Here is a 12,197-nt window from a genome sequence, read left to right on the forward strand (position 1 = left end):
ACATAACGTGTTTTCCTGTGTCATTATTCAACATCATCATTTCTAAGTGACTGCCTCTTTCCCAGCTGTAGCTGCACCAGAGTTTATTAAGCTAATCAAGTTGTCTAGTTATAAGCAGGCTGTTTTGTGTAACCTTGCATATAAGTCTTTTTCAAAAGCTCCAGTGAAATCCTGAGTTAAGCTTTTAGACTCGGAACCCTGCTAGCTCTACCTCTGCATCCATTTCAGAGCCCATCATCACCTCTCATTTAGACTATTATTGTGGCCTCCAGGTGGTCCGTTCTTACTCTTGCCCCCAAAACAGCTTGAGTAAACCTGTTAAATTGAAAATGTGACCATGTCATCACCCTGCATAAAACTTTCCACTTCTTTCCATCACACTCACAATAAGCAGCCGTTTTGATCTTGGCCTCAGAGTCTGGTGTGGGTTGCCTCTCAGCCCTCACCTTCTGCCACCTTCCTGGCTGGTCTCCTCTTTACTCCCCTGGTCTCTGCCGCCACCTAAAAGGTCCCTCTTGTGACCTGCAGCTGAGCCCTTGCTGTCTCTCTTGCTGGAGGCCTCTTACACGTCTGTGTAACTCACTTCTCTTCACTTCTCAGGTCTCTGCTCAAACCACCCACTCATTGGAAGAGTCCTTACCTACGTGTGTCCATGGCTCGTGTTGCCATGTATTTTTAAATTTACTCTCTTACAAATACAGGGACGTGGTGAAAACAATTTTTTTGCTCTTTTTGCTGAGCTTATTAGCTAAAATAGTTTTCTTGAGTTATTTAGGGTATTTTATTTGATATATATGTTCATGTTATCTGTGAAACGGGATCCATTTATTTCTTTGTTTCCAATCTGGATGCCTGGTGGTCACCCTGGTTAGAACCTTCAGTTCTTTGTTGAATGGGTGTGGCAAAAGCATGCATCCGTATTGTCGGATTCCTGATTTTAGGGGGAATGCATTCAATCTTTTCGCAAATGACTTTTATCATGCTGAGGAAGTTTCTTTCCAGTCCAAGTTTGTTGTGTGTTTTTATCATAAAAGTGTGTTGGATTTTGACAAATCCTTTTTCTGCATCAATAAAGAAAATCATGTGGGTTCTTTTGTTTCATTCTGTTAATGTGACATATTACATTGAGTGATTTTTCATATGTTAAACCACCCTTGTGTTTATGGGATAAATCCCACTTGGTCATGATGTATAATCCTTTTAACTTGCTGCTAGAGTACTTCCTGATACTTTCTTGAGGATTTTTGTGCCCATGTTCAGAAGGAATTTTATCTACTATTTTCTTGTGAGGTCTTTGTCTGCCTTCATATTGGGGTAAGACTGGCCTCACAGTAAAATGGGGAGTGATGCCTCTTTTTCTAATTTTTGAAACAGTTTGTGAAGGGTGGGACTAATCCTTTAAATATTTGAGTAGAATCCACAAATGAAGTCTTCAGGTCCTGGGCTTATCATTATTGGGAGATTTTTGATTGTGGATTTAATCTCTCTCCCTGTTACAGGTCTGGTTAGGTTCATGTCCTTCCTTTCTTTCCTCTCCCCTCCTTCCTTCCCTTCGTTCCTTCTTAGTCTTGGTAGTTTGTATCTTTATACGAACTTGTCTGTCTCATCTAGATTGTTCTATATGTTTTGTACAATTATCACAGTATTCTCTTGTGGCTTCAAGTTACGGTCTACTGTCCTTTTCTCTAAACCTAAGTGACTTCCTTTAGCATTTCTTGTAGGTCAGGGTTACTAGTGGTGAACTCTCTTAGTGCTTGTTTGCCTGAGGATGTCTTAATTTCTTCTTCATTTTGAAGTAGAGTTTTGCTGGGTATAGTATTCTTGGCTGAAATTGTTTTTGTTTATCTTTAAACATTATCCCACTGCCTTTGACCTCTGTTTTCTGATGAGAAATCACCTGTGAATCTTTTGAGGATTCCTTCTATGTGACAGTCATTTTTTGCTGCTTTCAATATTTTCGTCTGTCAACAATTTGAATATAATGTGTTCTGTTATGGCTCTCTTTGAGTCTTTTTTTTTTTTTTCCTTTCTTTGAGTCTTTTGCTTGGAATTTATAGATGTGACTCATATGGTAAAGAATCTGCCTGCGATGCAGAAGACAGGTTTGATCCCTGGGTCAGGAAGATCCCCTGGAGAAGAGAATAGCAACCCATTCTGATATTCTTGCCTGGCAAACGTTTCTGTGGACAGCAGAGCCTGGTGGGCTACAGTCCATGGGGTTGCAAAGAATCAGACATGACTGAGCAGCTAACACTTTCACTTCATTTTTCTTGGATGAGCAGATTTGTTTTATTATCAAATTTTGCAAGTTTTCAGCCATTAGTTCTTCACATTTTCTTTATCTTTTCTTATATTTTCAGTCCCTGTGGGACTCCTCTTATGTGAATGTTTGTACAGTTTGGAGGTTGTGAGTAGTAAGTAAGGAAAAACGTTACTGCTCTGTGGTACCCATTGTTTTTTTCCTTTTTCTGTCGTTCTCTCTATGGCTAATTCCATGCAGTTCACTTGACTTAAGTTTATAGTGAGCCCCTCTGTAGGGAACTGGGCAGATGGCAGTTCTAATGGTGATCGGTTTTGTGTGGGGTAAATTTTCATGTTTAGTCCAACAGGCTAAGCTTCTAATTAATTCCTTATTATATATATTTGTACCTCCTAAGTGAGAGTGGAAATTCAACTGCTCGTATTTAATCAGTCAAAAACTAGATACATTTTTAAAAAATTTTACTGTTATCAATGTAATGCCACTTTCTAATTTTTTTAAAAACAAATATTGTTGTAAAAAGTAAACATACACAAATAGGATTTTCACATACAGTCTGTATCTGAGGCAATATTTTAAGATGGTCTTAATTTAATCTTCAGGTTTAAAATGCATAACTACACCATAGTAATCCACCTTTTTCTGTATATTTGTGAAGCTGATGGTGGGAATTGAATGACTTAGCCATATTGGATCATGTTCAGAATATTAAATTATAGAAGTACAAAACATTTCAATTGACTTCTTTCAAAGTGTTTTGGTAAAATAATTGTAACAAATAACTTCAAATAAGTCACCTTTAGAAATAACAATGTAGAAACTTAACATCTTTTGTTTAGAAGTGTTATTTTTTTTTAAGGCATTGTGACTCAAAAGTAAGATTAAGTTATGTAACTGTCTTATTTACTTACAGGTCTACAGTTTGTGTTCATTCTAGAAATTATCCTTACAACTCAGATAACTTGTTTCAGAATGTGTTCTGTGTCTATATTAAAAAAGTAATCTCACTGACCCAGTAGTAGAGTGGAATTTGCACACTTTCTCTCCTGCCTATATGGAATAGACTGACTCACGTTTGCACTGGCCTGAGGTTTCTCTCATGAGCAGTGACACACGCTGGATAACTGGGATCCAGGATCCAGCTTCTGACTAGTGAAAACACTGACATTACTGTGCTTGTTTGGGGAATGGAACTTACAACCTTGGCCTTATTTCAGGCATTGTCTTCCTCAACCCTGTTGTGATGGAAAGGACATTAAAATAAAAGCAAGTGAAAAATAGCTGAAAAGACATGTATTATCCTATTCAGGAGTAGAATAGAAGATTCTGATTAAGTTGTTCATACAAGGTTTAAAAAGAAAAATCGTGTAACCTGAGGTCCATGGGTAAAGAGTACTGTGGCGGGCCTTCAGCTCCACTGGTATAGGCCTCCTTACACCAGGGACTAGCAATCCCAAGTTGGATCGGTTCAGGTGGCTTTCACTTCTGACACTCACATGGGGCATCCAGTCCTCACTGGGGCTGGTTGGGTGGGCACAGGGAAGAGGACCCTGGATGTCAGGAGGCTTGTCATACACCTGAGTGGCCACATTTGCAGGGGGGGTACTGGGTCTGGAGCAGCAGTTCAGGTTCTTTTTTTTTTTTTTTTTTAGTCAACTTTATTTCTCACTCCATTTTAGTCATTCAGTCGTGTCTGACTCTTTGCAGCCCCATGGACTGCAGCATGCCAGGCCTCCCTGTCAGTCACCAACTCCCAGAGTTTACTCAAACTCATGTCCATTGAGTCGGTGATGCCATCCAACCAGCCATCTCATCCCCTGTCTTCTCCTTCTCCACCTGCCTTCCATCTTTTCCAGCATCAGGGTATTTCTCAGCTGACACAAAAATAGTGACATTAACAGAAAATAATGCAAGAGTATTCAGCAGCAATAAAAAATTAATCAACAGTTGACTAATGACCATGAGCAATTAAAATATATTTAAGATTGGGAGACACATAAGAAAATTGTTCATGCCTTGAAATCTTACAGTTCAGATAAGAAAATACTTCTAAAAAGTTTAACCAAATTTTATGATAATTCTAAAATTTTACATGACATTTCCCATAGCAAAATGTGAAGTTTAAAGAAACCTTCCTAACCTGTCCAAAAAAACAATCAGACATAGGTGATAAAGGAATAACTGAATTAGCCTTTTTCCCTCCAATAAAACTGATGTATTATACAATTATTAGAATATGATAAGATAAAAGAGTGGGTCCCCAAAGTAGAGGGGGAAGTACAGAGGCTTTCCAGGCAATTCATTAATCAAAGCAGCATGCTCATTTTCTGATCTTGAGAAGTTTAAAGTGTTCTTCAGTTTTCAAGATGTATAATTCGTTAACATTTGGTTTTCATCATTTATGAGAAGCATAAAGCATGTTGTGCTTTGTGAGAAGCACAACAGAAAATGCCTATTAGGTCTGTCTTTGTTTTCATGTGAGACTGGGAAATAAGTATGACTGACGGTCAGAACTGTGCCTCCTGGGGGGTCAGAGTGTGAGTGTACTAAGGTGTGATTTTGTGGGTTTCTGGAGTTTCCTTAAATTTCTTAAAAAATCTTTGTGACATGTTGCTTTAAAAAGAGAGTATGTTAAAGCAGGAGTCAGACAGACCAGGACTCTGCCAAACTCTGCTTCTTACCAGTTCTATTGATATAGCAGACACCCTCCTTGACCTGAACCTGAATTCTGTCTACAGAACATGAACTGTCCCCAGCCCTTCCCCTTAATTTGTATTCCCAAACTTTGTACAAGGATGAAAACAAGAGGTGAAAGACTTTCTAAATTATATAATAATTAAGCATAGTATTACTTATTCCATTCATAGTCATAATTTTAGAAAGTTTTTGTTGGAAGCATGTATCTTACATATAATTTCCCAGAATAGTAGAATTGCAGTGTGCTTGGCATTTCTTCAGTCCTACAGTTGTTTTTGCTCTGAATCACTCAGCCATTTGCTCTCCATTTTATTGATTTGAAATTTGTCCTTGGTGGAGCCAGATTCCACTGCAGTGGCTTTGAAGTGATGTGTGTGGATGTGTGTGCCCAGAAGCTTGTACAGACAATCGTGTCGTCACATGAGGTATGTGGACGTGTGTACCCAGAAGCTTGTACAGACTGTCCTGTCGTCACATGGATCTTCTGCTTTCTGTCTCTTTTCAGGTGAATGGTGATATTCCCCCTCGGTTAAAAAAAAGTGCTCATGAAATCATCCTGGACTTCATCCGATCAAGGCCTCCTTTAAATCCAGTACGTGGTCTGACACCTCCCCATGGCTGGCAAACATGTGGCAACATGTTCCGCCCACAGCCTGTGGCCACAGAACACAGCTCCTGGAGGAGACGCTTTTCTCTCCTGATTGTGAAGCCCGACTGTGAACACAATGCCACGTAGCTTGCGTGTGCGCTGCCGCCCTGTACTTAAGGGTGCAGACACCTCACCTTGGTTACAGGAAATTCACATTGCTGCCTCTTCTTTCACAGTAGCCATGGTCCTCTGTTTGTGGGGTTCTTTCTGGAGACCATGGATCAGGGTGTTCTGATCAGATCTCAGTGTTGGTTTGTGTTTCCTCTGCTCTACACTTACCTCCCCTGGCTCCACAGCCAGCACTCACCAGGGCCTCTCAAACCCCTTGTACATTCAGTAACTTCAGTAACTAGAAAGAAAGGGTATTTCCTTGTTAGTTTGTATATATCTAAAACACAGTTAATCATTCCTCTTATAAATCTTTCTCTAATAAGGGAAAGAGGCCACGTAGGAAATGATCTTAGGAGGGCAGGTTGTGTAGAGCAGAGAGAGCATGGAATCAGAGCCCAGCTCTGCACACCCACGCACAGTGTGGTGAGCGCACGTTTTTTAGCAAATTCATCTTTTTGAGCAAGTTCATCAGCCTTCCCGAGCCTTTATTTCCTCAGCTGCAGACTGAAGTGAATGATCTAAGAAGGTTGTTATGACTTAACTCAAAAACGTTACTTTCAAAAACAGTAATAGAGATGACATACTGCTTGCATTTCAGCAGCTTGCCTGTCATGGTAGCGTGTAGGGAGCATGACAACAGGTCACTGCAGTTGCTTAGTCGTGTCCAACTCTTTGCAACCCGTGGGCTGCAGCATGCCATGACAGTAGCTGGAGCACAGCTGACTCATTAGCGTGGCTTGAGTTCATGTGCTTGAACCACTGTGCCATCCAGTCATCTTCCTATGGCTCGAAAACTTATCAAGCAGTATGGCAGTCAGTAAGATACAGCTTCATAATACTGTGCTATATGAATGGACTTCAGTAAGAATTATTTAAGGATAACTACTCCAGCTCTAGCTATTACTTTTTTCCTAAGGCCTCAGCCAGAAAACTGAAACCTACTCCACCGCGGCCCCGGAGCCTCCACGAAAGGATCCTGGAAGAGATCAAGGCTGAGAGGAAGCTGCGGCCTGTGTCCCCCGAGGAGACCAGACGCAGCAGGCTCGGTGAGTCCCAGGCGGGAGAGTTGCCTGCCCTAGAAGCACACTTGCCTCACTCCTCTCCCTCCCTGTCTCTCCTTCTCCTCCCCCCACACACACCCTCACAAGTGATGTTCATCTCGAAATACATGAAGTAGGAAGTTCCTCCCTTAGATGCCAAGTGTAAGGTCACCACACCATGGTGTGGGCGGAGCTCTGCAGATCCCAGGGTATGGTTTTAGGACAGCCCTTCACCTCTCTGAGCTTCCATTCCTTGGTTGGCAGGAAGAGGATACAGATTCCTCCACACGTTCATGTGACTTCCATGTAAGAATGAATCAAATAGGATACTTTATAAACAGTAGTACACACATGGATAAGTTACATTTTAGAAATAGGAATAATAGATACATCAAGTTTCTATTGTCTTAATTATCATTTAAAGTTATGTGTTATGTGATGAGGGACTCTACTGATAGCACTTATTACTAAACTTCCTTTATAGTTATTTTATGTTTTTTATAAGCACACACTGATTTCCATTTAGAGCAAGATCATATTATGACACGTAAACAGCTCTCCTCCAGTTTGTAAAATGAAAGATGCCCAAGATATTCAGGGAGATAGTGTCTGGTAGCACCTGCCTGGGAACGGAGCTGGTGCCGAGACCCTGTCTCCTGGTTTCTCTTCCCATCTCTTCCCTCTCCCACGCCCACCTGGGCCTCAGGTTGCTACCACAGCTCCTTCTTCTTGAGCAGCCACACACTCCCCTTGGTGTGTTTCTAACTTCCTCGGCTCCCACCCTGCGCACAGGCTTCTCTGAAAGTTCAGACCCACATGTGCAGCCAGCCGTCACTGGGCAGGATCTCCTCCCCCCACTTGCAGGACAAGCCCCACCGCAGGTGACCTTACCTGCTTTCCCCCAAAACTGTCTGCCACTGCTCCCATCTCAAAGCCCAGGGCCAAGAATGCAGTGTCCCCTGTGACTGGGTCCAGCAGCCAAGCGTTTGATCTGACTGCTTCTGATCTTCAGGGTCGTCCGCTCCTCTGTCTGCTCAGTTGCACCAGCTCTGATGGCTCCCCCGCCTCCTGTGACTCTCGGTCACTGTGTCTGCTGCTGGGCCGTGGCCACAGGGCCCACTTCCGTCTTGCTGGCTGCTGTGTCCCCATCTGCACTGTAGGTAACAGCAATGGAAAGTGCTTCCCGGGGTGCTAAAGCAATGGGATAGCTTCCCTAGCCAGAGCTGAAGAGTGAGGAGAGGCGAGGTGCACGTATCCCTGTTGATTTTATGCCAGCAAGTGTTTCCCTTTAAAATGATTAAAACAAATCCATATGAGCATGTATATAGTAATGAGCCAAAACTGTACAGGATGTAAGTGGAAAGTTCTTATCCTAGGAGTCGTTGAATGAGCCTGAGGAAGGTCTGTGCATCCTTGCAGTGTAACACATTTGTACGTATTGGGGGTGGTCCATAGTTTTCCCCAGATTTCTAAAGGATGCACAGTCTAAAGGAGCAAGAACCACTATGGAAAAATAAGGAGATGGTATTATAGAATGTCAGCTTAAGACAAGATTTTAAAAGAATTACTGTGTCTTGAGATGGAATAATAGGGTAATAGGAAATATTTCAACAGAACTATAAGGTAAAACCCACATGTTACCCTGAGAAAAGTAAGCTTCATGCTTTACAAGTGTAAATTCCAGTGGAAGCACCTGTAGGGCAGAGAGGAGCAGGACAAAGTGCCAAGTGATGGGATGGTCCTTCTCACACAAGTGCTCTGAACCCAGGGTGAGGGGCGAGCAGGTAGGAGTCCTGCGCACAGGCACTGACCGGAGAGAACAGCCACAGCAGGGGTGCCTGTGAGCCCTGACAGCAGCCAGTCAGGTGTGCGGTGCGGCCAGGGGCCAAGTGTGCGGGAGGCCAGCGGTCCTTGTGGTCAGCAAAGGGACACTGCATGTGGTGTTACATGGCCTCATTGTATACATATTCTTCTGTTTCATTTAAACAAATTAGATACTAGCTAACAGGAAACCTGCTTTAGAATAATTAAATACCAATTTTGTGTTTAGTTTGTCATACTCTTTTGTTTTATCCTTATGAATTAGTGTGTCACAACAACCAGAATTGAGCTGTTGTTGAAAGTGATTGTTCTATGAGAGTCTTACTTTTAAAATTGATCTTGAACCTTAACTAGAAAATAAGAGATTGGGCTTTTCTCGTTCTGCTGGTCTACACTGGTTCTTACTACACAATTTCACTTTGAGAAGTTTGGATAAAGTTGACAGGATTATCTTGAAGAAAATAAGTTAAAGTGTTAATCACTCAGTCGTGTCCAACTTTTTGTGACCCCGTGGACTTTAGCCCACCAGGCTCCTCTGTCCATGGGATTCTCCAGGCAAGAATACTGGAGTGAGTTGCCGTTTCCTTCTCCAGGGGATCTTCCTGACCCAGGGATCGAACCTGAGTCTCCTGCATTGGCAGGTAGATTCTTTACCATCTGAGCCCATCCTGAAGAAGTTTCCCTAAATATTTTTATAACCTTTCCTCTCCTTGTAATTGCAAATAGAAACCCACTATAGAAATTGGGCAAATGTTTAAAGAAGAAACGCTCCCCGTGATTTCAGCAGCAGCAGCATGCGCCGTGACAGGGCTCGTGTGTCATGTGGCACACACAGGAACTACGTCCTCATGCGGAATCGTGGCAGCAGGACTGTCTTCCCACGTGGGTGAACATGACCCACAGCGTGGTCTCTGAGGATGTGGTGACTGACATGTGTCCAGATTGTCTTATATTCTTATGTGTCCCTGTTATTTTACAGGCTATTTCCATATTTTTTTCCTATTAAGTCTGAAATTACTGTTCTTGTGCATCAGTCTTTGCTTACAACTGATGATTTTCTTTTTCCTAACACTTTTCTGACTTCTCATGCTATGTTGAGATTTGAGGCTGTAAATGGTTCTTTTAACAACATCTGCCAAAAACATATGAAGAGACTTCATTCTGTTTAATATGGGTATTAGAACTCTACACTTGTACATCTGCCTCAGAAGCATGAGGACCTTCGGGTCTGCCACCTTCTGACCACACAGGCACCTGTCTTCCCTGATGGTGGTGAGGTGAGGTAGGATGGATGGAACTGGTAAGAGCTTGGGACTGCAGTGAAAATGGGTAATTCTCACTCTTACAAATATCCAAATTCTTTTATCAGCTTTATTGAGATATAATTTGCCTACCATAAAATTCACCCATTTGATGTTTTTTAATGTATATAATAAAATTTTTAAAACAGATGACTTCCAACAGGAAATAAGTTTATTCTTAAGAAATTCCATTTGTTTAACTGTTACTAGGTGCACTGCTCTGAGCACCTTTTTATTTGGTATGGAAATCGTTTAATTTTTCTAACAATCCCTTGAAATAGGTACCATTATGCCCATTTTACACTTGAAGTAATGGAAGCACAGAGAGGTTAAGTAACTTGTCCAGAATCACAGTGCATGTAAATGGTAGAGCTGAGGTTCAAACTCAGGCTCTCTGGCTCCTGAGGCCTTGCTTTAAGTGCCAGGTCTAATGGCCTACGGTGGAGAATTAGTGATGCTTTGTGATGCTGGTAGTGCCTGAATGAGATTTTTTACAAGATGTTTGACCTGTATGCAGAGACCCAACTTCTCATCCTGAAATAAATTAAGAATTCATCTGTTCTTAAATTTTAAAGATTTTGTATATTCCCTAAAAGCATGTTTTAAAACGTGGCTCGTTTTTTCTTTTGAACTCTTTTATATTTAAGTAAAAAGTCCTATGTTGTGATTCTAAAGCATTTTTATCTTTATCATGCTTTCATTCTTGTTCTTTAAAAGTTGTTTTTTTCTTTTATTGTTACTCTGTTTCAAGTCTTAGTGATACAGTTAAAACTAAGATGCCATATTGCAGATAGTTTCTTGGTGCCTTCTGCCTTAAAGTGTGGAGTGTACCACCGCAGGTCTTGAACCCTCCTCCCTTTTTCCTCCCTGTAAAGCCTAACATCTGAATTATTTTCCTTTTATTGTCTGTTTTCTTTTTTCAGCAATGCGGCCACTTAGCATGTCTTACAGTTTTGACTTGTCAGGTAAAGCACTTTCACACCTGACGTGGGTTTTGTGGTCTCTGTGAAATACATTTCATTCATCTGCTTGTTCAAACATGTCAGAAAAGAAAATTGAAAGGCTTCTTCTAAGCTGTGGTCAGTCATACAAAACAGCCTTTCTTTGAAAAAATAAAACTGTAATAAATCTCTTGCTTTCCAAGGAAGGGCCTGTGAAAGAATCTTGATGCTTGTGGTTGTGAAATGTGCTGCCCATTACACCCAGTCTCATAAGGCAGTGGAGAGTCTAAGAGAACTCCGCCTTCAGAGCCTAGAAACAAGAAAGAGTTTTGACACTTGTTACTCTTTGAAGCATTCATTCAAGCAGCTAAACTCGGAAGTGTCAGCTGCTTCTGAAGATGAGTGCTCCACAGTTAGGGGACGAGAGCCAACTCTATACCCAGGGCTTCTGTGCATGGGGCTTTGTCATGCTGGTGGTGTGCTAGTTAAGAGACTTTGGTTGTAAAATACAATCATGTGTCCTGGGTTTGTAGTACAAGTTTAGAGCCCTTCTTTTAAATAGACAGATTATTAATATGGTGAAACAAGTAACGATTCATGACAAAATTTGATCTGTAAAATCAGCCCCGTTTTCAAATTGAGTTTTAAAACTGTATGTGAGCGAATTTTCAAAGCCAACTTAGTCCCAAATTAAAATGTTTTGCACATTAGAATTTTGGAGTTTGGAAGCTGCTGCTTTCAATGTGAAATGAGGTAAGACATTGGCACTAGTATTTCCTTCCAGAATTTTTGTGTGTGTGCCATGAAATTGTTGGCATATCTTACACACAAATTCATATTTAAAGAACCTGAGAGTTCTAGTATCATATTTTGTCTGAATATTTGCTGAACATCTTCCAACTGCAAAACTAGTTCCCATCTGCTTTTTAAATTTCTGTATATTTGTGGTTCTTTTAGGCATGACTAATATTTCCCTTTCAAGAAACTCAGATACATCAGTCTTCACTTACTACTTCTGACTGACCACTGAAGAGCTTTTTCTGTTTTCTTTATCCATTTGGCAATTTTTATTTTATCAACCATTTGCAAAGTAACTTTGTAAAAAAAAAAAAAATTGATCTGGAAAATAAACTCAGCAGTGTTTGAGAACCTATATGTTACTGCTGATCTCCAAAAGTTGGCAGTCCATATTAAGATCTGTCTCTTCTAAATACCTACTAAAGGTGGTCCTCCCCAGTGGACTCTAGGAGCAGCTGGCTCCCGAAACACCCTGACTGTAGGCACAGGTGGCTGCCCTGGACCATCTGCATGCCCACACACGTGTAATTGTATGTAGGTGTGTTTGTGTCTTACCAGTTATATGATAGATTCCTGTGC

General features: G+C 41.3%; 1 protein-coding gene across 5 annotated transcripts in view; it reads left to right on the top strand.

Annotated features, from left to right (window-relative positions):
• The window catches only part of SPIRE1 (spire type actin nucleation factor 1), a 173,895-nt gene that overhangs the window by 137,128 nt on the left and 24,570 nt on the right, over nucleotides 1-12,197 (top strand). For 3 of the 5 annotated variants that reach the window (XM_070464511.1, XM_070464513.1, XM_070464515.1), the window contains 2 exons: nucleotides 5,463-5,549; nucleotides 6,634-6,763. In XM_070464511.1, coding sequence (XP_070320612.1) covers nucleotides 5,463-5,549; nucleotides 6,634-6,763 — 217 coding nt within the window. Of the gene's footprint in view, nucleotides 1-5,462; nucleotides 5,550-6,633; nucleotides 6,764-10,802; nucleotides 10,845-12,197 lie in introns of all 5 variants that reach the window. The other 2 variants (XM_070464512.1, XM_070464514.1) reach the window with 1 other exon arrangement.

This window comes from Odocoileus virginianus, unplaced genomic scaffold (genome assembly GCF_023699985.2).
Source record: "Odocoileus virginianus isolate 20LAN1187 ecotype Illinois unplaced genomic scaffold, Ovbor_1.2 Unplaced_Contig_27, whole genome shotgun sequence".
In the NCBI taxonomy this organism is placed as follows: domain Eukaryota; kingdom Metazoa; phylum Chordata; class Mammalia; order Artiodactyla; family Cervidae; genus Odocoileus; species Odocoileus virginianus.